Here is a 27,028-nt window from a genome sequence, read left to right on the forward strand (position 1 = left end):
AGGGCGAAGCTGTGGCTTGCAGGAGCTTGTGGGCGCGGGCAGAATTCCCTGACGGGGAAGGAATGCGGCTGCTGCCACACCAAAGGAAGGAAAGCAGCCACAGGCAGCCCTTTTTTATAAATATATTTCTATATTTCAACTCCTCCTCTGCCCAAACAAGCTTTGATCTCCCAAGGAAAGGGGCCAGGACCCTCCTTTGCCTGCCTGCCTGCCTTAGAACTTTGAATTCCTTTGCTGAGTGTGAATTAGAACTTTGAATTCCTTTGCCTCCTCTCCAGGCTCTGAGCTCGGGTTCTTCACCCTCCTTCCTCCCCCTCACCATCATTTCTTCAGGGCCTGGTGTTCCCCTGGGGCTCTGGTTTGTCCTTTCCAGCCCAAACACTGAATTTTGGGAGGGCAGAGCAGGCTGTGGGTGTTTGGGGGCTGCTGATGGATGCCCCCAAACCCACCCAGCCCTGATCCCTCTGTAAAAAACAGGCTCAGGTTCCACCAAGGTGACATTGCTGGTGACATGATGTGTCCAGGCTGGAAAGCTGTTTGATTTTCCAGCCTGGAATAAAAAAAAAACCAACCCAAACCTGTTTTTGCTCCTTTTATCAGCATCTGTGGGGGTGAGGTGGTGAGAATGAGGGGATGGGGAGGACAGGGCTGGGGATTTCTCACCACCTGGGGCAGCTTTGTCCCCTGCCTGTCCCCTCACAGGAGCCAGAGCAGCTCTGGAGCAGCCTGGCATGGTGCAAGTGGAACGGGAGCAGCTTTGGGGTCCCTTCCAACCCAAATCTTCCCTGATTTTGTGATTCTGGCACTCAGAGCCGCCAAAGTTTGGGATTTGCAGCCTGGGAACACCAGAGATTTCTGAGGCTGGAGGGAAACCAAACTCCAGGCAATTCCCTGAGGAAGGGAGAGCCCAGGTGTGGATCCCTGCTGGGATCTGCTGTCACAGACATTTCTTTTATGAAAAATCCTCTTTCAGGTTTTTTCCTGCTGAAGCTGAGAGTTTCAGCAACAAGACATAAACAATAGGTTATCTGCTGCTGTGGAATGCAACAAGTCTGTCTGGATTGGCCCAACTTGCATGTTTATAATTAATGACCAATCCAGAGCTGAGATCTCTGCTGGTTTGTTATTCATTCTTTACTTGCTATTCTTAAGTAGCTAGCAGCTTCTAGAAACTCTCCTTTCTTTTTCTTTTTAGTATAGTATAGTAGATGTATGTATCATAACATAATAAATCAAGCCTTCTGTAATGGAGTCAAAGATCTCCGTCTCTTCCTTCACCCAAACACCCTTGTGACCACGGTCACAATCTGCCCCTGTCCCTGGAGCCAGGATCACCTGAGCTGGCCCTGGCTGTCACCAGGGCGGGCTCTGGATCATGGGGACACAGCGAGCCCAAGGACAGCCCCAGAGATCCTGCCCTGAAGGAGCTCCAGCATCCTGGGCAGCCAGGCTGGCACGGCCGGGCCCTCCCCGTGCCAGGCACTGACATCAGGGCTCAGCCCCTTCCGAGAGGGCAAACAGAGCCTGAACGGGAGCTGGGGGCACGGGAGAGGCCGGGCTGTGGCACAGCTGGCAGGAGGCAGCGTGGTGCGGCTGGGATTTACCCGGTGTGAGCCCAGCCCGGCTCTGCCCGGCTCCCTGAGCCCAGCCTGGCTCTGCCCAGTTCCCCAAGAGCTCTGCCCAGCTCTGCCCCAGGCTCTGCCCAGCTCTGCCCCAAGCTCTGCCCAGCTCCCCTGCCCAGCTTTGCCCGGCTCCCTGAGCCCAGCCCGGCTCTGCCCAGCTCCCCAAGCTCTGCCCAGCTCTGCCCAGCTCTCCCCAGGCTCTGCCCAAGCTCCTCAAGCTCTTCCCAGCTCTGCCAGGCTGCCCAGGCTCTGCCCAGCTATGTCAGGCTCCCTGAGCCCAGCCCAGTTCTGCCCGGCTCCCCAAGCCCAGCCTGGCTCTGCCTGGCTCTGCCCAAGCTCTGCCCAACTCCCCAAGCTCTGCCCAAGCCCTGCCCAGCTCTACAAGGCTCTGCCCAGCCCTGCCCATCTCTCCCCAAGCCCAGCCTGGCTCTGCCCAAGCCCTGCCCAGCTCTGCCCAGCTCTGCCCGAGCACGGCTGCCCAGGCTGGGCTGCTCCCAGTGCCTGCAGCATCCCCAGCCTGCCCCGAGCCTGCCCCAGCCTGCACCTTGCCCAGGTTGGGATTTAACCCAGCCTGCCCCAGGGGCTGTGCTGGCACAGGGGCTGTGTCAGGTTTGGATTTAACCCTTCATCTCCCTGGGGGCTCAAAACCAGCGCACAGGGAGGGGCAAAGGCTGCTCCAGCGAGCCCCGGGCGCTGCCCAGGACAGAACAGCCCCTTTGGCTTTGGGAACGTCAGCCTGGAGCCCCCACAGGGGTCACCCCCCTCTTCTGGGGAGGCAGGGGGAGATCCCACACGTCCCCACCCTCCACCTTAACCACAGCTCCCCATTTTGTGCAAATTCCCTTCCCTCCCATCCAGCTTTCCTGGTGAAGGATAAATCTCTGTGCAGCTTTAATGCCGAGGTGTTGCTCACACAGAACAAGGGGCAGACACTTCCACAAACCCCGAGGTGCCTGGAGAGGCTCTCACCCAGCCCAGGGGCTCCTCACCTTCGTTCCTCTGGTTGTTGAGCTGGTTGAACTGCTCCGTGAACTCCGTCAGGGACTCCTCGATGGTCTCCGTGCGTGGCACCGAGAGCGAAAATCTCCTCTTGAAGTTTTTCATCTTGTTCATCTTCCCTCGAGCTGCCAGGGATGGCAGAGCCCTGCAGGGAAAGGGGACAGCAGGCTCAGAGGGATGGACAACACCAGGATGGGCCCCCAACCCCAAGGCTGCTGTTCTTTGGGGTCGGCAGCATCCTGACCCCAATTCCCACCCCACAGTTGCTGCTCTTTGGGGTTGGCAGCATCCTGACCTGAATTTCCACCCCCATAATTGCTGCTCTTTGGGGTTGGCAGCATCCTGATCTGAATTTCCACCCCCAACTGCTGCTCTTTGGGGTGGCAGAATGCCAACACAAATTTCTCCCCCACAACTACTGCTTTTTGAGGTTGGCAATGCCCCGACCCAATTCCCACCCCACAGCTGCTGTTCTTTGGAGTTGGCAGGATCCTGACTGGAATTCCCACCCCACAGCTGTTCCTTTTTGGGGTTGGCAGCATCCTGACTGGAATTCCCACCCCACAGCTGCTGTTCTTTGGGGTTGGCAGCATCCTGACTGGAATTCCCACCCCACAGCTGCTGTTCTTTGGGGTTGGCAGCATCCTGACATGAATTTCCCCCACAGGGGTCCCTGGGACATCCCTTCTCTGGGTCAGAGCAGAGGAGGAGCCACAGAAATTGGGTTTTCAGAGCTGGCTCTGGTCAGGAGGTGCAGGGAAGGTTTTTTGAGCCCAGAGCAGGGCTGTGCACACTCAATCACAGGCTGTGCCTTGGAAACTCCAGGAATGCCTGGACAGTGGGGAAAGCAGGGTGAAAACAGAAGGAAAGCGAGAATAAGACAAAACACTGATGGAAAAGACTCAATCCCACGTTTCTCACTGGAAAAGGAGACTCCTCTCCCCTGGCAGTGCGGCCTCAGCCTTGTCCTTGCAGCAAAGAGCCAGCAGTGAAATGCTGAGTGGGGGCAGCATGGGCAGGGGGGATCCCCCAAATCCCAGCCTGGGGGATGCTCTCAGCTCAATCCCAGCTCGATCCCAGTTCCATCCCAGCTCCATCCCAGCTCGATCCCAGCTCCATCCCAGCTCGATCCCAGCTCCATCCCAGCTCCATCCTAGCTCCATCCCATCTCCATCCCATCTCCATCCCAGCTCGATCCCATCTCCATCCCAGCTCGATCCCATCTCCATCCCAGCTCCATCCTAGCTCCATCCCATCTCCATCCCATCTCCATCCCATCTCCATCCCAGCTCCATCCCATCTCCATCCCAGCTCCATCCCAGCTCCATCCCAGCTCCATCCCATCTCCATCCCAGCTCCATCCCATCTCCATCCCAGCTGCCGGTGTCTCCTCCCACAGGGCGTCAGAATCGCCTTAACCGCAGATGAGATTAAGGCAATAAAACCCTTAAAGGAAGAAAACCCTCGGGGCACGGAGCTGGCCCTGGGCGCGGCTTTGCCTTTCCTGCTTTGGCTCTTGCCAGGATCAGGCTGGAACTGCTGCTTGTGTGGGTTTGGGCTGCAACCCCGCTGCAATTCCTCCTGCCCAGCACAGATCCAGCACGGATCCACCACTCCCTGGATTTACAGACACGAAATCCCAGAATCCCAGACCGGTTTGGGTTGGAGGGACCTTGGGAATCATCTCACACCATCCCCTGTCCCAGGTTGCTCCAGACTCTGTCCAACCTGGCCTTGGACACTGCCAGGGATGGGACATCAGCGTCCCATCCCCCTTCCAGCCTCAGGCCTGAGCAGTTTGGGTCTCTCCCACTCCTCTTCCCAACCCCAGCAGTGTGGGGATGCTCCTCCTGCATCCCTCATCCTCTGGACATCCCCACCAGGGGATTTTCCATGAACAGCCCTGCACTCTAACACTGCTCTCAGCCCCCAACCCAATCTGAAGAGCTCAATCACCCCTTGGTACCAAACAAACCCCAAACCTTCTCAGGGATGGTTTTTTCCCCCCCCCCCCCCCCCCCCCCCCCCCCTTCCCCCCCTCCCCACAAGGAGCAACTCAGCCCCTTCCCCTTGGGTGTCCCCACTCCTGCTTTTCCCAGGTTGTCCCCAGAGCCCCCTCAGGTTTATCAGCACTACCCCGGGTTCTTAATGCTGCTCTCAGCCCCCAACCCAATCTGAAGAGCTCAATCACCCCTTGGTACCAAACAAACCCCAAACCTTCTCAGGGATGGTTTTTTCCCCCACAGAGAGCAGCTCAGCCCCTTCCCCCTGGGTGTCCCCACTCCAGCTCTCCCCTGGCTGTCCCCAGAGCCCCCCAGGCCCCCTCCCAGGTTTATCAGCACGGCCCCAGGGCGATCGCAGCGCTCCAGACTGATGGCGCACCGCATCCCCGTCGCCAGGACAACGGCACCGCCCAGCCCGGCGTGCCTGCGTGTGAAAGCTTTAAAAGACGATCCCTCAGCAATAGAAACACTCGGCTGGGAGCCTGCCAGGCTCTGCGGCGAGGCACGGCACCCTGCAGTGGGTGAATCCCCTGAAAATCCCGGGAATTCACCTGAATCCCGGGAATTCACCCGAATCCCGGCGATTCCCTGCCCCTCGCCTTCCCGAGGCTGAAGGCTCGGCCGTGCTGGGGGGGTTTGCCGGGGGTGGGAAGGGAGGCAGGAGGGTTGGAGACGCCTCCACTCTGTTTTCAGACATTGGAATGTTTTCCCAGCGCTGCAGGAACGTGCCCGGACACGGTGAGGAGCTGGCACCGGGGATGCTCTGGGCTCCAAAGGAGATTCAGGAGACCCAGAAGTGAATCCAGCTCCTGGTCCCACACTGGGGACAAAGTCCCAGCCTGGCAGGGGCTGGAATGGGATAAGCAGAACATGAAGCAGGATTTTGGGATCTTGGGAAGGTGCTCGGCTGAGCAATTCCTGCTTTAATCATCCCCCACCGAGCTGATCCATGACCTCCTTTGATCCTTTGGTCAGGATGAAATCTGGGCCGGGAAAGATCGAGCTGATCCATGACCTCCTTTGATCCTTTGGTCAGGATCAAATCTGGGCCGGGAAAGATGCAGGGAACAGGAAAAGCACTCAGGTGAATGAGGATCCCCTTTGATCCTTTGGTCAGGATCAAATCTGGGCGGGAAAGATCGAGCTGATCCATGACCTCCTTTGATCCTTTGGTCAGGATGAAATCTGGGTCAGGAAAGATGCAGGGAACAGGAAAAACACTCAGGTGAATGAGGAAAACGAGGAGAAGTGGTGTCTCCATCCATAACCTCCTCTGATCCTTTGGACACGTTCAAATCTGGGTCAGGAAAGATGCAGGGAACGGGAAAAACACTCGGGTGAATGAGAAGATGAGGAGAAGTGCTGTCTCCATCTTCCTTCCCCTCCCCACAAAGCTGTGGATGTTTTACAGGGAATCAGCTCCTCAGCGCCACAGAACTGCTCCACAAATCCAAATCCTTCCTGCGGGAATGCCAGCAGCTCCAGGCTGCTAAATATAAACCTGGGAGAGGAGAGGAGCGGAGAGAGGGGTAAAAATAGCCCCGGGCTCGCTGCAGCCTCTCCTGCCACGCCCGAGCCTCTCCCTGCTCCTGGTCTCGCATCCCCGGGCTCATTTTTCCAGCTACACCTGGACCTGCTCGGAGTTCACGTTAAAGCTGGGATTTATGGGGTCCCAAAGCTGGGATTTATGGGATTGTGCTTGTCCTGAGCCCTTGGCTTCTCCCCAACAGGAATTCTCCTTCCCCAACAGAAATTTGCCCTGTCCCATATGGATATAGGATCCCAAAGCTGGGATTTATAGGATTTATGGGATTGCTTGTCCTCACCCCTCAGCTCCTTCCCCTACAGGAACTCACCCTGTCCCATATGGATACAGGATCCCAAAGCTGGGATTTATGGGATTGTGACCTGGAATTTATGGGATTTATGGGATTGTGCTTGTCCTCAGCCTGACAGGAACTCACCCTATCCCATACGGATACAGGATCCCAAAGCTGGGATTTATGGGATTGTCCTTGTCCTCAGCCCTTGGCTTTTTCCGTGACAGGAATTCTCCTTTCCTGACAGGAATTTGCCCTGTCCCACACAGATACAGTATCCCAAAGCTGGGATTTATGGGCTTTATGGGACTGTGCTTGTCCTCAGCCTGACAGGAACTCACCCTGTCCCATAGGAATACAGGACCCCAAAGCTGGGATTTATGGGCTTGTGAGCTGGGATTTATGGGATTGTGCTTGTCCTCAGCCCTTGGCTCGTTCCCTGACAGGAATTCGCCCTGTCCCATACGAATACAGGATCCCAAAGCTGGGATTTGTAGGATTGTGATTGGGGATTTATGGGGTTGTTCTTGTCCTCAGCCCTCGGCTCCTCTCCGACAGGAACTCACCTTGTCCCATATGGGATCCATACAGGATCCCAAAACTGGGATTTGCAGGAAGCACCCACAACCTTTGTGCCAGGGGGAATTTAGGGTCAGGCTGGGCAATAAGGGGTTCCAGGGGGAATTTAGGGTCAGGCTGGGCAATGTGGGGTGCCCCACAGCCCCTCAGGGTTCCTGGAGCTTCACCCACACCCTCCAGCCACATTCCTTGTGGGATAAAGAAATCCCTTTTCACAGCTGCTCTCCCCAGCACGGATTTCAAAGGAAGAACTCCTAGCGACTGCCTCTTTAATTTTGTTTAATTTTGTTTAATTTTGTTGGGTTTTTTCCCCCCCCTCTCAGAGTGCTAAAGGAAGCGGTGGCATTTATTGACTTTCCGAGGGAAAGCGACACTTGTTAAGCAAAGCAATGACATCATTTTTGCTTTTACAGCCCGGCAGGAAGGGCAGCAATCCCTGGATGCTGCCGGGGATGCAGAGCGAGCCGGATTATTAACAGCAGGCAGGAACATGACGCGAAGGGAAGGAGCAGTTTCACACGGCAATGAGGAATTTAGGCAAAAAAAATGAAATCACCCTGCTTGGAACCTGGCCAAAAAGCAGGATTAAACCAGCAGGGCGAGGGATCTGCATTTACTGGAACTGGGCAGGAGGGTAAATACCCGGCTGGAACACTTGGAAGAGCCCCAGAGGTGAATCCCAGCAGGAAAGCTCCTCACAGAGGCACACGAGGAGTTAAGGATCCTTGAAATGCCCTCAAGGCTGTTTGTCGTAGACATCTTTTTCACTAAAACCTTTTCTTTAAGATTTTTTTCCTTCTGAGAAGCTGTAGCCTCAGAAACAAATGTAAGCAATAAGTTATCTGCTGCTGTAGAATGCAACAGGTCTGTCTGGATTAGCCCAGATTAGATGTTTAGAAATAATGGCCAATCCAAAACTGAGAGCAGAGTTTGTGATCATTCTTTACTTTTCTATTCTTAAGTTAGCAGCTTCTGAAAAGCTCTCCTGCTTTTTCCTTTTAGCATAGTTTAAATAGATGTATATATCATAAAATAATAAATCGAGCCTTCTGATCATAGAATCACATCTACATCTCTTCCTTCATCCCAAAAACCCTTGTGACAGTGGTCACAGGTGTGTCTGGAAATCACCTTTGCAGCTCCTCGGTGAGCTGTTCCGCCTGGGAATGGATCTCTCCTGAGTTTCTACAGCTTCCCTGCTCTGGAATTCCTGAGCCAGGTATTTTAGGCATCACCAGGTGTGAAATACAAAGCTGTGTTTCGTGTCAGGTACAAACAGGTGACGTGTGTATTTGTGAGTGCGCCGACAGTGGGAGAGCTGTGAATTCTAATAATAACCAAGGAAAATAAAGCATGGAAAAAGGCCTTTGAAATTAACCCTAGTTAATTTAGGAGCATTGGAATTAAAGTGTTAAAGATGTTGCTTTTTGTTTATAGTTAATCCATAAAGAGCTCTGCAATAATAACCTTTTGAAGTATAATTTTAGAATATTACTTATATCCTTGAAACTATAGATTTGGAAAATATATAAAGGAAATATGCTTATCTCACAACCTGTTGAAGCAAAGAAGAACAGCTTGAGAGAGGAAGATCACCACCACCTCAAGGATTTATGGTTTTGACCAAGGGAAGCTGGACATCACTGTTATGAGGTTTATAGTCCTTGCAATTAAAAGGTCGACCCACATCTGGGGAGCTGGACCCCACCAGATGGGATTCGTCTTTCTTCTTTTGGAAACCTGACCAGCACCATCTGGGGATACTCCTTTAAAAACACATCCTGAGAAAAACTAAATCACCATAGTGTATAGAATTGTGATGTAATAATTTGGAATAAATATTGCTGATGAATAAAACAATTGGAAATAGAAACTGCTGAAAAAAACTGATGAGTACCCCTATAAATACCTGTAATCTTCAATTATCGGTGTGCAGTTGGAGGGAAAACTTCCCCCACTGTACCCAGCGCTGTATTGCTCATACTTTACCATATTAGATAATAAATTGATTGCTGCTTGAATATTGGCCTAGTCAAGCTTCTTATTCATAACACAGGGTATGGAGCTGTCCCCTCCCTCCTCCAGCAAAGCTTTGCAGCACTAATTATCGCCTCTCAAAAATCATCAATTCTCTGTTTCTTTCCTGACCATTTTACCAGATTCCTGCCCCCATTTCCCAGCTGAAAGAGAGGAAGGCTCGGAGGGAAAAGTTTGCTTGTTTTAAACCCTTTTTTTTTTTGTTTATTTATTTATTTTTTAATCCCTGGAGAGATTACCAGTTGTGTTTACAAGGCAGGCTGAAAAGCCCTATTCAGCACTTGGTGCTCCTGGCTATGAGGTGGCATCGATTCACTCCTGCAAGGCCCAGAGAAATGGGGATTTCTGCTCCTCCTCGCGGAGCTTTTATTTGCTCAGCAAACACGGCAATCCTGCAACGCTGTGTGTGGCTGCAGGGCCCAACCAACCCTGCTGGAATTCACAGAATTCACAGAATCACTGGGTCGGAAGAGATCTTAAAGATCATCGAGTCCAACCCAGCCCCAACAGCTCAACTCAACCCTGGCACCCAGTGCCACATCCAGGCTTTGTTAAACACCCCCAGGGATGGCGACTCCACCACCTCCCCGGGCAGAACATTCCAGAACTTTATCACCTTTCTGTGAAAAGCTTTTTCCTAATATCCAACCTGTGGCATTCACATTCTCTGTTAAAATCCCTTCGCCCAGCATTTTTCTCCTGGGAAGCTGAGAAGCCTCAGAGAAAAAGAAAACAATTCTTATCTGGTTTGCTTGGGCTCTCTTGGAATGCCAAAGGGATAAATCAGGAATGATGGCAAGGCATCCTCCCCCCTCCCTCCCTTGCTGTCAGCTGGTTTGGATTCCCTTGGGAGGTGAGACCCTGGGGAATGTGAAACCCTGCACTCACAGCATTCCCATCCCCCTGCTGCGGAATTCCAGCCGGGAATTCCTTGTTAAGAGACAACCAGGCAGGCAAAGCCCCGTTCTGAGAGTCAAGAGAACACAGGGATGGCCTGGGGAGGGTGGATCCATGGAAAACTTCCTGCCAGGTCACTACAGACTCATGGAAGCACAGAATGGAGTGGGCTGGGAGAGACCTTAGAGCTCATCCCATTCCCATGGGCTGGGATCTTAGAGCTCATCCCATTCCCATGAGCTGGGACCTTAGAGATCATCCCATTCCCATGGGCTGGGATCTTGAGGCTCATCCCAATTCCCATGAACAGGGATCTTAGAGCCCATCCCATTTCCATGGGCTGGAATCTTAAAGCTCATCCCATCTCCCCGAGCAGGGATCTTGAGGCTCATCTCATCTCCACAAGCAGGGATCTTAGAGCCCATCCCATTTCCATGAACAGGGATCTTAGAGCTCATCCCATTTCCATGAACAGGGATCTTAGAGCCCATCCCATCTCCACAAGCAGGGACCTTAGAGCTCATCTCATTCCCATGAACAGGGACCTTAGAGCCCATCCCATTCCCTCAGCAGGAACAACTTCAGGTTGCTCCAAGCTGCCCTTGGCCACTCCCAGGGCTGGGATTCCAACCTGTGCTGGCTGCAGGGATGGGAGGGAAGGGCAGCCCTTTGCTGGACGCTCATTCCCGCTCGGGTTTGGAGCTGACAACGAGCCCACTAACGGGAGCGCACAAAGGACCTTTGTTCTGGGATATTTTGCCTTTCTCTGTGCCCTCAGCTCTCCCTCGGCTCCTGGTGAGCTCAGGGCAGCTCTGAGCGAGGCATCCCAGTGCCAGCCATTATTCCAGCCGCTCAGAACACTGGGCACTTATTCCCTAACCTGGGAGAAGTGGCCAGAGCTCAGCTGCAGCAACAATGGGGCCACTGCTGGCCACTTGGGCCACCCCAGTGCTGGGGCAGCTCAGGGCTCGCATTGTCCCCACCCGGCCGGGGTCGTGTCAGAGCTTCCCTGGTACTTGCAGCATCCCCAGGGCGGGAGCAGCCTGCATTCTGAGGATTCTGAAGATTCTGAGGATTCTGAGGATCCCTGCACTCAGAGATTCACAGCCCTTGGATCAGCAGGTGCCCTGCATTGCTGGTTTGCTCCAGAAGGGCTGGAAGTGGGAAATATCAGCAAAACTGAGCAGGAATTTCTCCCTCAGACACAATCCTGAGGATTCTGAGGATTCTGAGGATCCTGAGGATTCTGAGGATCCCTGCACTCAGAGATTCACAGCCCTTGGATCAGCAGGTGCCCTGCATTGCTGGTTTGCTCCAGAAGGGCTGGAAGTGGGAAATCAGCAAAACTGAGCAGGAATTTCTCCCTCAGACACAATTCTGAGGATTCTGAGGATTCTGAGGATTCTGAGGATCTCTGCACTCAGGGAGTCACAGCCCCTGGATCAGCAGGCACCCTGCACTGCTGGTTTGCTCTAGAAGGGCTGGAAGTGGGAAATGTCAGCAAAACTGAGCAGGAATTTCTCCCTCAGACACAATCCTGAGGATTCTGAGGATCCTGAGGATCCTGAGCATCCCTGCACTCAGAGATTCACAGCCCTTGGATCAGCAGGTGCCCTGCATTGCTGGTTTGCTCCAGAAGGGCTGGAAGTGGGAAATCAGCAAAACTGAGCAGGAATTTCTCCCTCAGACATAATCCTGAGGATTCTGAGGATTCTGAGGATCCTGAGGATTCTGAGGATCCCTGCACTCAGGGAGTCACAGCCCCTGGATCAGCAGGCGCCCTGCACTGCTGGAAGTGGGAAAGGTTTTCCACTCTCTGTTGAACAGGAATTTTCCTCCTGAGCCCCAAGGCCTCTTCCTGGTACAGGAGAACGAGGCTGAAAGGAAGTTTGGGTGCAAAACGAGGATATTTGGGAATGGAATCCCATGAGCTGCAGGGTGGGAGCAGCCCCGGGAGCTGGGTTTGACCCGGGGGGTGACACAGCTCGGCAGGGACAGCTGAGCACAGGGATCCCAGCCCGGCTCCCCTTTCCAAAAAGATATTTAAAGCACCAGGAGTGACATCCTGGACACCCGATAGCCCCATGGAATTTGAGAAATGCAGCCGCCTCTGGCACACAGGAAAAGAGGGGGACAAAGAGCAGCACAGAAACAGCGAAGAAGGGGAAGCCAAATCCTTGGGAAAAGCCTTTCCAGAGGGATCCTGGCCTCAAAGGCTCTGGACAGGATTAAATTTCCCAGAAAAAAAACCCACACAAACCAGCTGGAATCTAAACAAAACCTCAGGTTTCTGTGGAGGAGCAGCACCAAGAGCACTCAGAGCAATTAAGAGCTTGGCTCTTTGCCATGGGTTTTTGAGGAGACTGGAAATGTTTTGTCTTGACAAAAGGACTTGGAAAAAACCTGAAATCTCTGCCTGTTTTGCTCCACAGCTTGGAGACACCTGGATTTCCACATCCTAAGGAAGAGCTGGAGAGATTCACATGGGATTATTGCTCCATCCTCTCCCAACAGGATCCCAGCTCCTTGGAGCTCCCGAACCAGCCCCAAACCTCCCTGGGGCAGATTTTCGTGCAGAGCAGGGATGGAATAAGAGGGGAAGGTGCTGCTGACCTCCTGTCCCCCCTCCAGTCACTCCCAGTCCCAGCCACGGCCGGGGCTTCCCCCAGGACAAAGCTCTGGAGCAGCAGTGCCACAGTTTGGCATTAAAGGCACAAAAACACCCCTGGGCTGAAGGGTTGGAAATCTGATTTATTTAAAGCCCTGCGAGGGTCACGTGGTTGGGAGGGAGGGAGCAAACCCTGACTGCACTAAGCTGGGATTAAACCTTAAACCAGCCCTGCACCCGTCCTTGGAGGGCCCTGTGTGTATGGGGGAATATCCCGTATTTCCCCCTGGGATGGGAGGAAAAGCAGCCGCAGGGAGGGGGGTGAGGAGGAGCCAATATTTGAGGGACCAGAGGGTTTCCAAGCACAGCAGGAGCTGTGATCAGTATTATTTTTATTTCAATAAATATAGAAATAGAATTATTTTGGGATCCCTCTCTCCCAGAAAGAGAAATCCTGCAAAACCTTTCATCCTGACCCTTTCTGATGATCTCAGGGCCCCAAGCTGGGTGAGATGTGGGGTCTGTGGGATCTGTGGGGTCTGGGGGATCTATGAGATCCTCCTGGCCTGGCTCTGCTTCCCAGCTGAGGGACAGATCATCCCAGTCCTTGCTTTTCCCCTAAAAAATTAAACTTTTCCATAACTGCCCCTGAAAAACCTCCCAACAAAACTCCAGTTTTATGTTACCTCCTTATTAAAATTATCTCCAATTTCACTTCCAAGTTAAGAAAAAGGCAATGGAATAGAGAGATCCCAAGTGCAATAAACAGATTATTCCTGCCTCAGTGCAAGCTCTGATCCCTTTCCTGGGGAGGAAATGTTTCAGGCCTGTCTGGGAACCTGGGTGAGCACGGAGTGTTTGGATAAACCTTGCTCCTTGTTAAACTGTAAATGCCATCTGTGCCACCCAGCCAAGGCCAGCCCCGTGTCCTCAAAGCTGTGGTGTCACTTGTAGACAAAACAAATACATTGGTGGCGCTGAAAAGCATGAATTTTCCTTTTAGTATTTTTATACTTTATTTAAATTATTTTCATATTAATTAATATTAAAATGATTTTTAAATTATTACCATTTAATAGAATTAAATAATATATCAATGTTTTTATTTAATAAAAATATTGATATATTTTATTTTTAAGATTTTTTTTCACTTCAATCCCAGCTTCTCTCTGCTATAGAAGCCTCGCTGGGGGAGGGAGCCCCAGTGTCCTTGACAAGCCAGGCTGGTTCCTGCACAAGCCTTGGAGAGATAACAGAGCCCAGAGCGAGATAACAGAGGGAAAGAGAGGGATCTCCCCCAGGAAAAGTCATGGCTGGGCCCCCAGGCCTTGGACACTGCAGCCTGCTGGGCATGAAAGAGGGGTCAGAAGCAGAAAAGAATGAAAATAAATAAATATTGTGCTTTTCCACCACTCCAAATAGATGAATTTCCATGTGGTTTTCACAGGAGTGGAGGAAAATCCGCGTTAAAAAGAGATGACACTGAGCAGGGCCTTGGGCACTGTCAGGGAGAGGTGCTGGCCTGCAGTCTGCTGTGCATTAAAGAGAGATCAAAAATGTGAGAATAATGTAAATAAATTCATATATTGTGCTTTTCCCCCACTCCAAATCAAAACATAAAGGAATTTCCATGTGGTTTTCACAGGAGTGGAGGAAAAAAGGGATGGCACCAAGCAGGGCCTTGGACACTGTCAGGGAGAGAGGCCTTGAACACTGCTGCCTTCTGTGCATAGAAGAGGCGTCAGAAACGTAAAAATAATGGAAATAAATTAAAATATTGTGCTTCTCCTCCCACTCCAAATGAAAACATACAAGAATTTCCATGTGGTTTTCACAGAACTGAGGAAAATCCACATTAAAAAAGTGATGACACTGAGCAGGGCCTTGGGCACTGTTAGGGAGAGAGGCCTTGGACACTGCAGCCTTCTGTGCATTAAAGAGGTGTCAGAAATGTAAAAATAATGGAAATAAACTCAAATATTGTGGTTTTCTCTACCTCCAAATGAGAACATAGAGGAATTTCTATGTGGTTTTCACAGGAGTGGAGGAAAATCCACACTAAAAAAGGGATGACACTGAGCAGGGCCTTGGGCACTGTCAGGGAGAGAGGCCTTGGACACTGCAGCCTTCTGTGCATTAAAGAGGTGTCAGAAACGTAAAAATAATGGAAATAAACTCAAATATTGTGGTTTTCTCTACCTCCAAATGAGAACATAGAGGAATTTCTATGTGGTTTTCACAGGAGTGGAGGAAAATCCACACTAAAAAAGGGATGACACTGAGCAGGGCCTTGGGCACTGTCAGGGAGAGGAGAAACCTTGGATACTCCAGCCTGCTGTGCATTAAAGAGGCATCAGAAGCAGAAAATAATGAAAATAAATTCAAATATTGTGCTTTTCACCCCACTCCAAATCAAAACATTAAGGAATTTCCATGTGTTTTTCACAGGAGTGGAGGAAAATCCACGTTAAAAAGGGATGACACCAAGCAGGGCCTTGGGCACTGTCAGGCAGAGGTGCTGGCCTGCAGCCTGCTGTGCATTAAAGAGAGATCAAAAATGTAAAAATAATGTGAATAAATTCATGTATTGTGCTTTTCCCCCACTCCAAATCAAAACATAAAGGAATTTCCAAGTGGTTTCCACCGGAGTGGAGGAAAATCCATGTTAAAAAAGGGATGACACAGAGCAGGGCTGTTCCAAGTGCATCCAATCCTCCTCTCCTGCCTCCCAGCTGATAAGGAAAAGCTGGAGATAAGGCAGGATTAGAACCCTGAGGTTTGAATAGAGGAGGGATTTTGGCCCAGGCTGTCTCAGCAGGGTCTCCCAGTGCTCCCAGTTGTGATGTGGTTCAGCACTGGTGTGGCTGCCTGTGCCTGCTGCAGGCTGGGCCTGCCATGCTATGATAGCACAATTAGTGGCACAATTAATCGTTAATCAGGGGGGATTGGGAGGATTAAGTTCTTAAACAGCACATGTGCTGCTAATGGCGATTTATAAAAATGCTCCTTCCCCCTCGGATGCTCTGCTGGGTTTGCCTGGAATTAAAATGCCCCAATTGGGCCTTTTCCGGGCACTTTTCTGAGGAAATGGCTCTGCCCATCCTGTGTGGGGAATTTGGGGGAATCCAGAAGATCCCAGCCAGGCTCTGCAGGGACAGGGCACCCACGGCAGTGAGGGGACAGAGGCGGGACAGAGATGGGACAGAAATGGGACAACAATGGGACAGTGATGGAGCAGTGATGGGAGAGCATGGGACAGTGACAGGACAGTGAGGGGACAGTGATGGGGCAGTGAGGGGACAGAGATGGGACAGTGATGGAGCAGTGATGGGATAACAATGGGACAGTGATGGGACAGAGATGGGATAACAATGATGGGGCAGTGATGGGACAGCGAGGGACAGCATGGGACAATATGGGACAGAGATGGGGCAGCAATGGGACAGAGATGGGACAGAGATGAGATAGGAATGGGACAATGATAGGACAGTGATGGGATAATTATGGGACAGAGATGGGACAGTCATGAGCTAATGATGGGATAATAATGGGACAGAGGTGGGATAATAATGGGACAGCAATGGACAGTGATGGGACAGTGATGGGAAAGGGATGGGACAGCAGTGGGACAGTGAAGTGACAGCAATGGGACAAAAATGGGACAAAAATGGGACAGCAATGGGACAATGATGGGGCAGAGATGGGGCAGTGATGGGACAGAGATGGGACAGCAGTGGGACAGCTCCTGCTGCTCCTGCTGTCCCCAGGGCCTTTGGGAGCCACAGCTCAGCAGAGGATGTGGCAGGCAGGGTGTGGGCTGGTGTTGGGCCGATTTGTTCAATTCAGTTTGTCACAGAGACTCTCCTTGCATTTTAATTTGGATCAGACGCAAACCAGACACAAACCAAAACCTCCAGTTCTGCCTCCTCCTCATCAGAGTCGCCAGGCACACCAAGACCATTTCCTTGGTTCTGTTGTTTATGGATCATGGATCTACTGGATCAGGGATGGATCCTCAGTTCCTGACATCTCCTGAAGATCCCTCTGGATCTACATTTGCTCCAGCACAGCCTTGGCCCATAAACCACCAACCTAAAAGGTTTTCCACCCAATAATTCCAGTCATAGATGGCGTAAATCCAAGCTCCAGGTGATGTTCCATGCTGGAATGCAGGGGAAAAAAACCCCCAAGTGCTGAATTTATATTCCTGTGCGTGTTCCCGAGTGCAGAATCGAGGCTCCTGCTCACAAACCTTGTCAGATTTAGCAACTAAAAAAAGCCAAGGCTCCGAGAGTGGGAAGTGCTGGGAGCAACAGGAGAGAGGGAAAAGCTGGGGGGTGTTTTGAGGATAAATCCCCCCAGGATCAGGAATCCCAACCCCTGAGTGACCAGCACATTAAGGCTGCCTGAATAATTAAATAGAAAATAAACCATTAAAATCAAAATAGAGAAAGGGCAGAAATAAAAGGAACGCTGGGAATGTTTCCCTGCTTCCCAAAAAAGGCACATTTTGATTTCTTTGGGGGTTTTGGTGTTTATGGTCGGCTTCAGCAGCTTCTCCTTTTAAATGGAACGATTCAAGGCAAAATCAGCCCAAAAAAACTGCTCAAAGCCAGTGCCCAGCCCCACGCCAGCTGGGAAAATTTGGGTTGTTTTAAAGGAAATGGCTGAGGATTTCAGGGATAGGGGAAAAAGAGAGGGAGAGGGTTCATGGAGAGGCTTCAATAATAAAAACACTGAAAAGGTGCCCAAAAGATGAATTAAATTCATAAACCCCAGAGCACAGCAAGACAGGAGCTGTTTGATTCAAACCAAGATGTCCTGGAGAGAGTTTTAGGTGTCAGGTTTGAGATCCAGAGCTGCCAGCGATGGGGTTTTCCCAACCCCAGGAATAAACTCTGTGCCTCAGTTTCCCAGCTGATCAATGAAGATGACCACGGCGGTGCAAGGGTGGAAGGTTTGGATGTCGCCAATAAAATTAATAAGAGAAAACACTAAAAAATTTAAAACTAACAAAATAATTAAGTGAAAATGCCACTAATTGGAGTGTCTTCATTAACAGCATCCTTCCAGGGGCCCACAGGAGCTCTGCCTTCCCAGACACTCAGGAAAGGGCAGCCATTCCAACCCCACTCTCTGCATTTTCCCCCTCTCTGCATCTCAGCAGCAGCTCAGGTGATCCAGGTGTCCCAGCAGAGGTGACAGGGACCGAGCTGTGACAGCTCTGGACTGGGAATTCACCACTCAATTTATGATTTTTGCTGTGGCAGTGCCTGCAGGCCCCAGGGATGGAGGGGTCACGGTGACAAATGAGGAATTGTCCCCGCTTTAAACCCACACAGGGAGAGGAAAGGGAAGCACACCCAGCTGAGATCCCTGAAATGTCCCATCTGAGCTGCTCCTGGATCCCAAAAAGCAGCAATCCTGCAAAGAGCAGCTCAAACACCCCCCTCTGAACAATTCCCAAATTATTTCTGCCCCCAGCACCCCGGGGGTGGCAGGGATGGAGAAAATGAGAAAAAGCCACAATTAAAGGGGGAATTGCTGGTGCTGGCAGTGGGATTGAGTGCCTGGAGCATCCTCCTGCTTGCTGAGCTGCATTTTGCAGATCCTGCCTGCACCTGGAGCATCCTCCTGCTTCCTGAGCTGCATTTTGTAGATCCTGCCTCCCGCCTGAAGCATCCTCCTGCTTCCTGAGCTGCATCTCCACAGTCCTGCCTGCACCTGGAGCATTTTGTAGGTCCTGCCTCCACCTGGAGCATCCTCCTGCTTCCTGAGCTGCATCCTCACAGTCCTGCCTGCACCTGGAGCATCCTCCTGCTTCCTGAGCTGCATTTTGTAGGTTCTGCCTCCACCTGGAGCATCCTCCTGCTTCCTGAGCTGCATCCCTGCAGGTCCTGCCTCCCCCCGGAGCTGCACTCTGCACCCAGAGCTGCTGCTCAGGTGTGGGAAGGAATGCCCAGATTCCCAGCAGGGATCAGGGAATGATGTGGGCAATTCCCGGTGGGGAATGAGGCTGGGAAAATCCTGTGCTGGCCTGGAGCTCATCCCTAAAAGAGCAGGGAAAGGCAGGAGGAAAGGGAAAGCTCTGAGGCTGGGGTTGGAAGGAGCTGTGTGGAGGGAGGGAGGTGAAGGACGAGCAGACAGATGAGAGGTGGCAGCAGTGGCAGCAGCACAGATGAACCCCAGCCCTCTGCCAGGGCTTCCCGTGCTGCTCCCTGCCTCCAAAATCATCCTGCAGCAGCTTCCAGTTTCTCTTCCAGCCAGACAAGAGATAGGAGCCAGAGATTGGGAGCCACGGAGCAAACAAGCAGCAGATGAGCAGCGCTGGCTGCGGGCAAAACGCTGCTGCCTTGGAAGGAAGGCTGGGCTGGGAGACTGGGAGAGGGCAAAAGATGCCGGGGCTGATTGCAGAGCACTCTGCAAAGTTAATTGTTCACCAGATTGGGATCTGGGCCACATCCATCAACAGGCTGCTTCCTGCCATCAGGTTTCCTGGACAAACAGCAGGAGCCAGTGGATTTAGAGGGGAGCAAAGCCAGCAGGGCAAAGCTCTGCCTGGACAGGGTTCACTGCCAGCAAAGGCCCTTCTGCAACAGAGCCCTCTCACCACCTCCCTGCCTGCACAGAGGCAAGCCCAGCCCAGCTGAGCTGAGCTTTTGGGGTGTCAGCACATGAATTACAGAGCAGAACTCGCTCCAGGCTCAGGATCTCCTCTGAGCTGAGCCAAGCTCCCCTGTCCTGCTGCCTGAAGGAGCTGCCTCGATTTCCCTCAGGATGGAAGGAGAATCTGGGAGGCACCTCCTGAGCCTAAGCCCTTTTGGAAACTCTTACTCTTGGACATGACTGCAAACAAACAGATCCCAGCTTTTCTGGGGATTCTCAGCCCTCCTGGCCCAAACCTCAGCTCTGTGGAAGCCAGAGGAATGTCCCAGGGTTTACAGGCATTGACCAAACATTCATTTCTCCCCAGAAGGCCAGACCAAGAGGATGATGGTCTCAGTGAAAACTGCAACGTGGATATTTCAATGCACGTGGTGAGTGGACACCCAGGGTTCTGCCTGGCCAGGTGGTGGGACAGGGAGAACTGAAGGATCCTCCTGGATTTGGGAGATAAAAACTCAGCTGAGCCCCCTGGGGCACCCTGAGCCATTTTGCCTCTGTGTTTTACCCCTGTGCAAAATGCAGCTGCTCTCATCCAGTGCCAGCAAGGGAAGGCAAAAACTGTGCCCTGCAGCACCCCCTGCACCCCAGCCTGTCCCCAGGGGACAAGGGACATCCTCTGCACCCCAGCCTGTCCCCAGTGACACTGACTGTGCCCTGCAGCACCCCCTGCACCCCAGCCTGTCCCCAGGGGACAAGTGACACTGGCAAGGACTGCACACCAGAGGCAGCAGCTCAAGATTTAAAGCAGCTCGTTTGGAAGCCGCCAGCTGCACTTCAGCCACCTGTAACCAGCACTGTGTGACAGCATCCCTCCCCTCTGTCACTCTGTCACCAGCACAGCCTCTCTGAAGGGCCCATTCAGGGCTCCACAAAGAGCTGCCTCAGTGAAAGGGAGATGGAGATGAGGATTCAGTGCTTCCCATCCCTGCCAGCATCCCCAGAGCTCTGCAGAGCTCAGGGAGCAAAGCCCTGAGAACAAAGCAAGGTCAGGAGTTGCCAGATGGGGGAACTCAGACGTGGGGACACGGCGGTGACGTGGCCAAGGCCAGGCAGAATCCCTGGCAAGGCCATGCACAGGGGAGATCTCCAGAGCCCTGATTAGTTGTAATTTTTTCTCTCTTGCTCTCTGTCCCAGCAGGATGAGAGAGGAGGAACTCCCAGGATTTCTGGCGAGGTTGTTCCGCTACTCATTTATGAACTGCTCCCATTTGGACGTGGTACTGATATTTTCCAGTGTGATGAGTAAGCCTGGGAACTTGGGAACAAATCTGTGAGCCCTGCCTGGAGCATGGACACCAAAACTTGCTCAGAAATCTTCTGGTGTCACAGAGAGCCTGGAAATCAGCAAACCCTGAGCTGGGTGCCTCACACACTGAGGAAGTTCCATGGATGGGGTGAGCCAGGTGCTCTCCTGTTCCTGCCTCTTCCTCCTGGTCCTCTTGGACATCCCCTCCCACCTTTTCCTAGGGAGGAAAGGATGCTCCACACCACAAATGCACTGAGATTTCTGTGCCACCTGTGTGTGCCTGCTGACCCCATGTCCATTACCCAGCGGCCAGATTCCTGGAGGGAATCTCTTCAGGACCATGGGAACAGCTTTTCCCACCTCTCCCCTGCTCCACGGGCGCTGTCACAGCCTGGTGAGGCTGGAGAACAGGACTCTGCTTGCTCTGACCACATCTCAGCCCCACGTGTGGGCACATCCCAGATCCACACCCCAAATCTGCCCCACACCACCGAGAAGGAGGGAATTAATTAATCCCAGTTCCTTGCAGGGCCCTGTTTGACGGCTCTTGCCCTTTCACAAACCTCATCCAGAGGCTCCAACTTTCTGCCTGATGCTTGTTCAAAGCTCTTCCCCCTTCAGGCACCATCTCCAAGCCCAGCACACATCACATCTTGACGCACAGCACAAAACCCAGCGCCAGCAGCCCCAGGCCTGACCCTGATTCTTTCTTCCTCTCAGAGCTGATGCCACCATTGTGCCAACACGCTCAGCCCAGGTTGTTTTCACCGAGAGACGAGGCTGTTAAAGCTTTTCAGGCTGCCCTGGCACGAAGGGCAGCTCTCAAGGGGCTGTCTGGGGACAAAGAGGGGGACACATTCTGGGGCACACCCCCGGGAACTTGTCACAGCAACAGGCAGCGCTGCTGGAGAGATGCAGCTGATGGTGACAGCCGCCAAAAACTGCAGCGCCGGGGGAATGCCGAGCTGCCAGCCCGGGGCAGGGCTCCCTCCCACCACACAGACCCTGGGTGCCACTTCCACACTGAAAGGGTCACCCCAGGCCCCTCACAGCGCGACCCACCCACGGATGCCCATCGCAATCCAATACTGGGCTTGACCTGCCCTCCCTGAATCAGATTTAGGACCGAACACGCGCAGGAATTCCCTCACCGGGGAGCACCGGGGTACAAATCCGTACCGAGCTGAGCCCTCTCTCTCCGTACCTCCCACTCCAGCTCTCGCACTTTGTCCCTCGCCAGCCCCAAAGGCACCGGCGGTGGCCCCCGGAGGGGCTGGGGGGGCGAGCAAGGTCCCCGAAGGGGCTGGGGGAGCAGGCAGGGTCCCCGGAGGGGTGAGCGAGGTCCCTGGAGGATCTGGGGGGGCGAGCAGGGTTCCTGGAGGGGTTGGGGGGCAAGCAGGGACCCCGGAGGGGCTCGAGGGCAAGCAGGGCTCCCGGATGATCTCAGGGGTGAGCAGGGTCCCCGGGGGAGCTGGAGGGGCGAGCAGGGTCCCCGGCCCGCGGCGGGGTCACCCCGGCACTCACCGGGCGCCGAGCAGGTCGCTCTCCCTCCCTCCTGCCGTGTCCCTTCCTCCTTCCTGCGGGGCACAGCAGGGGCGGTGCTGCGGGAGCCGCGGGGCCGCTCCGGGAACGGGGCCGGGCTGCGAGCGGAGCGGGGCCGGCACCGGAGCGGGACCGGCACCGGGCGGGACCGGCGCCGGAGAGCGGCTGGAGCGGGACCGGCACCGGAGCGGGGCGGACGCTGGAGCCGGTGCCGGAGCAGGAGAGGCTTGGAGAGGTCCGGAGCACGGGAGAGCTGAAGAGGTGCCGGTGCTGGTGCCGGAGCAGGAAAAGGGTTGGAGCGGTGCCGGTGCCGGTGGAGTGGGAGCGGTGCCGGTGCCGGTGCCGGGGGGATTGGAGCCGGTGCCGGGTGAATTGGAGCGGTGCCGGTGCCGGTACCGGGGGAACGGGAGCGGTGCCGGTGCCGGAGCCCGGGCAGCCGGGCGCGGTGCGGGCGCGGTGCGGGACCCGGCGCGGTGCGGGAGCGCTGCCGGCGCTCGGCTCCGTGCGGCGCTGGCTCCTCCCCGCCGCAGCCCCGGGAGCAGGAGCCCGTTCGGCCCCGCCGGGCCGGGCAGGAGCCGCGTTCGGAGAGCACAAACAAACACGCACAGAGCGATCCCCGCCTCGCTCTCCGGTCCAGCTCCCTCCTGCGGCTCCTCCTGCTCCTCCTGGGGCAGCCCGAGGCACCGGGACCGGCAGCCGTGCGGGTTTCAGCCTCGCCGGGTTGTGGATTTAGCAGCGGCTCCCCCACCCATTCCAGCTCCTTGTTGTCGTATATTTAGTCAAACATTCTGGGTTGGCCAAAAATAGAGCAGCCATGGAAATAAATCAGGCTGACTGGAGGTGCCAACATTGTCTGCCTGAAAGTAATTAATTTCTTATATCCTCGGCTATATTAATCCTCGCCTTCCCTGCACACGCCGCCCTGTCTGTCAGCAGAGTTGTTGTGATTAGTGCCGAAATCTGGGGGATGTGCAGGAGTGGGGAAGGGCAGAGGGAAATCGAGGCAGGGAAAGCACAAAATGCATCTCCACAGACTGTGGGGAGCGCGGAGGGCACAGCAGGGCTGGCGAGGAGGATGGAAGGGGATGCAAATTCCGTGAGGGAAAACCCAACATTTAGGGTCCTCTTTCCCGATGTGGATATTCCACAAAAAAAAAAAAAGGTCCAGGAGACACAAATTTGGGCTTCCTCAGTTCTGCTGCTGCCAGAACTCTTTTTCCCTGTGTTCCTTTCAAACGTGGGAGTCTCACTGGACTTGCTGACTCTCATTTCTTATCTCAGAACTACCAGGCTGGCTGGGAGACACCTCGAGGAGCGGGGCAGCGCTTCCCATATGGTGCAGGAGGAGCATCAAATCCGAGCCCCCATGGAGGGAAGGGATGTTCTAGAAGGATCCATCTCCTCTGGTCACCTCAGCCTGTCCCAGGGCAGCACCCCTGAGGTCCTCAGCAATGTTTGGTGCCCTGGGAGTGGGGTAAAGCCTTCAGTGGGAGCAGGAGCTGAACCAGCCCCTCTGAGCTGGGGCTGCCTCTCGAGGAGAAGGTGAGGGGCTCAAAACTGAGGCCCAGTGACCCAGCGGGGACATGGTGGCTTTGCAGCAGGGCTGAGAGGCCATCCTTGGTGACACAGGGTGAGCAGCTCGTCTGTCACCTGTGTCTGATGGGGATTGGCATCCTTGGCTCTGCAGGGCTCGGGGAGGAGCAGCAAAGGTGAGGACAGAGGTGATGTGAGCGCAGAGTGTGATGCAGGTGTGATGTCCCGGCTCTGTGTGACACCCAGGCTGTGTGTGACACCCAGGCTGTGTGTGACACCCAGGGCTGTGTGTGACACCCAGGGCTCTGTGTGACACCCAGGGCTGTGTGTGACACCCGCGTGTGAGAAGGGCTGTGTGTGACACCCCGGCTGTGTGTGACACCCAGGGCTGTGTGTGACACCCAGAGCTGTGTGTGACACCCAGGCTGGCTCCCGTGGCCGCTGCCTTCCCCTCACCCCTGGTCAATGAGTACCCGGTCATGTGGGTGCTCACTCAGCGCCCTGTGAGTGCCCATCCCGCTCCCTTCCTGCTGCACAATGGCCACTTTGGTTTGGGTTTCCCACATCCCAGTCTCTGCCGTGCCTCTGACTTCCACATTCACCATTTTCCTCCGTTTAGAGGGGAGATGTCGCCCTGGGGGTGATGTCTCAGGCACTTCTGGGTCATTCCCAACAACTGCTGCCACCCCTGCCATGCCACATCTCCAAGACCACCTGGTGCCTTAAATCCAGTTTGAAACTGAAAGGAAAGGAGATTCACATGAAGAAACTCCATCAAATTAAGCTGAAGGCCCCAAACTGGAACTTCAGAGAAAGCGCCGTGCAAAGGGCAGGAACGTGACAGCAATTAGGGGACAGAGCCACGGGCTCGGTGCTTGTGGCACACCAGCTGCTCGCTGGTGCAGGACATTCCTCACAAACACAAATTCCAGCCCTGGGCATGCCAGGGATCGCTGCGAGAGCCTGAGAGCCGCGGGAGGAGGATGAGGATGGGCAGAGGGACAGCGCCCAGCTGCTGCAGCCGGCGGGGATTGCAGCCGGACAGGAGAGGAGGGCTCGGGTGGGATGGATGGGATGGTCCCGGCACGGCTGGGGAGGGATAACGAGGCTGCTGTTGGGAAAACCAATCCACAAACATCAGAGGTTTATGGCCAAAAAGGAGACAGAGGAGTCCTATCTGGCTTTATTCCAATAAAGGGAGAGGCCATGGGGCATTCCATTGGGGTCTCTCAGGTTTTTGGAGGGTGCAGCCTCCTTTGTATCCCAATTTTTCTATTTTTAGGGGGTCACAGACCCTCATGGAGATCTCCCCCAGACAAAACTGCTGGGGGTTTTTGAGAGTTTTTTCTGGAATTACTTTGTGTTCTGCCGTTTTTTTGTTTGTTTGTTTGGTTTGGTTTGTTTTGGGTTTTTTGTGGTTTTTGTGGTTTTTTGTGGTTTTTTGTTTTTTTGTGATCACAGACCCTCATGGAGATGTGTGGGAAATCAAGGGTGGAAGATGGGCTGGTTGTAGTTGGGAGTGTTCCCAAAAAATGGGTCTGGCTGGGAAACTCCAACACTTTGTGCCATGGCTGTGATCATCTCAACTTGTGCTGGAGGAGACTCCAAACCCTCCCCTTCCTCCTCCTCCTCTTCCTCCTGGTGTATTCCACACCGGGAATGATCACTCAGCTCCCGTTCTGTCCCTGCCTGGGGCGCCACAGGAGCTCTAGGTCTCAGCCCACAGCCCTTTTTAATGTAATTTGAATTTTTTTAGGGGTACTCGTGCTGTGTTTCCTCACGCGGCTATCACGCCGTGCCAAGCATCCTTTGGTGTAAAAACCGAATTTTTGGTGTAAGCACACCCAGCTCAAGAACCAGCCAAGAAAGATCCAGGCTCCAAAGCGAGCAGGCACCGCTGTGTCCCTGGGGACAGCTCCAGAGCTTCCATCTGCAGCCCAGAAGAGCCCTGGCAATGGCCAGCAAACGCAGAAAGTCGATTCAACCTGACAGCTCAGGCTGAGGCCGCGGAGAAACAGCAACAGGAATGTGCCTGGCTCCTGCAGGAAGCGCAGGGCAGCTCTGGGGGGGGAAACCTTTGATAAAAATGGGAGCAAGTTCGTGGTACTAAAGTGATTTCAGCATTTATTTATTTATTTTATTTATTGAAAGTGATTTCAGCATTTATTCTAAAAAAGAGAAAGGCCTAAAGCAAAGGGTACTAAAGTGATTCCAGCATTTATTTATTTATTTTATTTATTGAAAGTGATTTCAGCATTTATTACAGTAAAAAGAAAGGCCTAAAGCAAAGGGTACTAAAGGTGATTTCAGCATTTATTTATTTATTTTATTTATTAAAAGTGATTTCAGCATTTATTACAGTAAAAAGAAAGGCCTAAAACAAGGGGTGCTAAAAGTGATTTCAGCATTTATTCTAAAAAAAGACAGGTCCAAAACAAGGGGTACTAAAGTGATTTCAGCATTTATTCTAAAATAGAGAAAGGCCTAAAGTAAGGGGTACTAAAAGTGATTTCAGCATTTTTTAATTTATTTTATTTATTAAAAATGATTTCAGCATTTATTGTAAAAAAGAGAAAGGCCTAAAACAAGGGGCACTAAAAGTGATTTCAGCATTTATTCTAGAAAAAGAAATGCTAGAAAAAGAAAGGCCCAAAGCAAGGGGTACTAAAGTGATTTCAGCGTTTATTATAAAATAGAGAAAGGCCTAAAGCAAGGGGTACTAAAGTGATTTCAGCATTTATTTATTTGTTTTATTTATTAAAAATTATTTCAGATTTTATTGTAATAAAAATAAAGGCCCAAAGCAAGGGGGCCTGGGCCGAGCAGGAGCGCTCCTGCTGAGGATGCTGCAGCCGCGATGGCCCCGATGTCCCAGGGGAAGGGCACAGCTTCCCTGGCTCAGATGCCCCTTTTGATCCTGTTTTCTGTTCCTCTGGATTGGTGTCTGTTTGGATCCTTCATTTGCATGAAGGTTTTAGGCCTTGGTTGGCCAGTACAGCTCAGTCCAGGCCGGCTCCTTTCACTGAGGGGGTGCTGCACTTTGCTTGGGTGTAATTTCTTATAACCACCCTTTTAACCCTTTTTACAATATAATAACACAACTAACAGCACTCAATAACAATTATCAATTATTTTACAACCGTTTCTAAGCTATTTTTAACAATCCCATGACAGCAACAGTGACATGAAGGTTTCAGGCCTTGGTTGGCCAGCACAGCTCAGTCCAGGCCGGCTCCTTTCACTGAGGGGGTGCTGCACTTTGCTTGGGTGTAATTTCTTATAACCACCCTTTAAACCCCTTTTGCAATGTAATAACCAAACTAACATCACGTGCTTAACAATCTATTAACTATTTTCCAACAGTTTCTAGCCTATTTTTAACACCATTCCCCTGTTTTCGTGCTGCAGGGCTCTCGCTGAGCCTTCAGCAGCTCCGTTTGCCCTGGAGCTCAGCTCACATGGCCTCGCATGTGTGC

General features: G+C 52.9%; 1 protein-coding gene across 1 annotated transcript in view; it reads right to left on the minus strand.

Annotated features, from left to right (window-relative positions):
- The window catches only part of CDK18 (cyclin dependent kinase 18), a 37,114-nt gene extending 14,699 nt beyond the window's left edge, over nucleotides 1-22,415 (minus strand). The window contains exons 1-2 of the mRNA XM_030965654.1: nucleotides 22,002-22,415; nucleotides 2,612-2,766 (exon numbers count right to left, since the gene is read on the minus strand). Of these exons, the coding sequence (XP_030821514.1) occupies nucleotides 2,612-2,735 (124 nt within the window). The 5' untranslated portion in view covers nucleotides 2,736-2,766; nucleotides 22,002-22,415. The remainder of the gene's footprint in view (nucleotides 1-2,611; nucleotides 2,767-22,001) is intronic.
- Between the last annotated feature and the right edge of the window lie 4,613 nt (nucleotides 22,416-27,028).

The sequence above is a fragment of the Camarhynchus parvulus genome, chromosome 26 (assembly GCF_901933205.1).
Source record: "Camarhynchus parvulus chromosome 26, STF_HiC, whole genome shotgun sequence".
NCBI classification, from domain to species: Eukaryota; Metazoa; Chordata; class Aves; order Passeriformes; family Thraupidae; genus Camarhynchus; species Camarhynchus parvulus.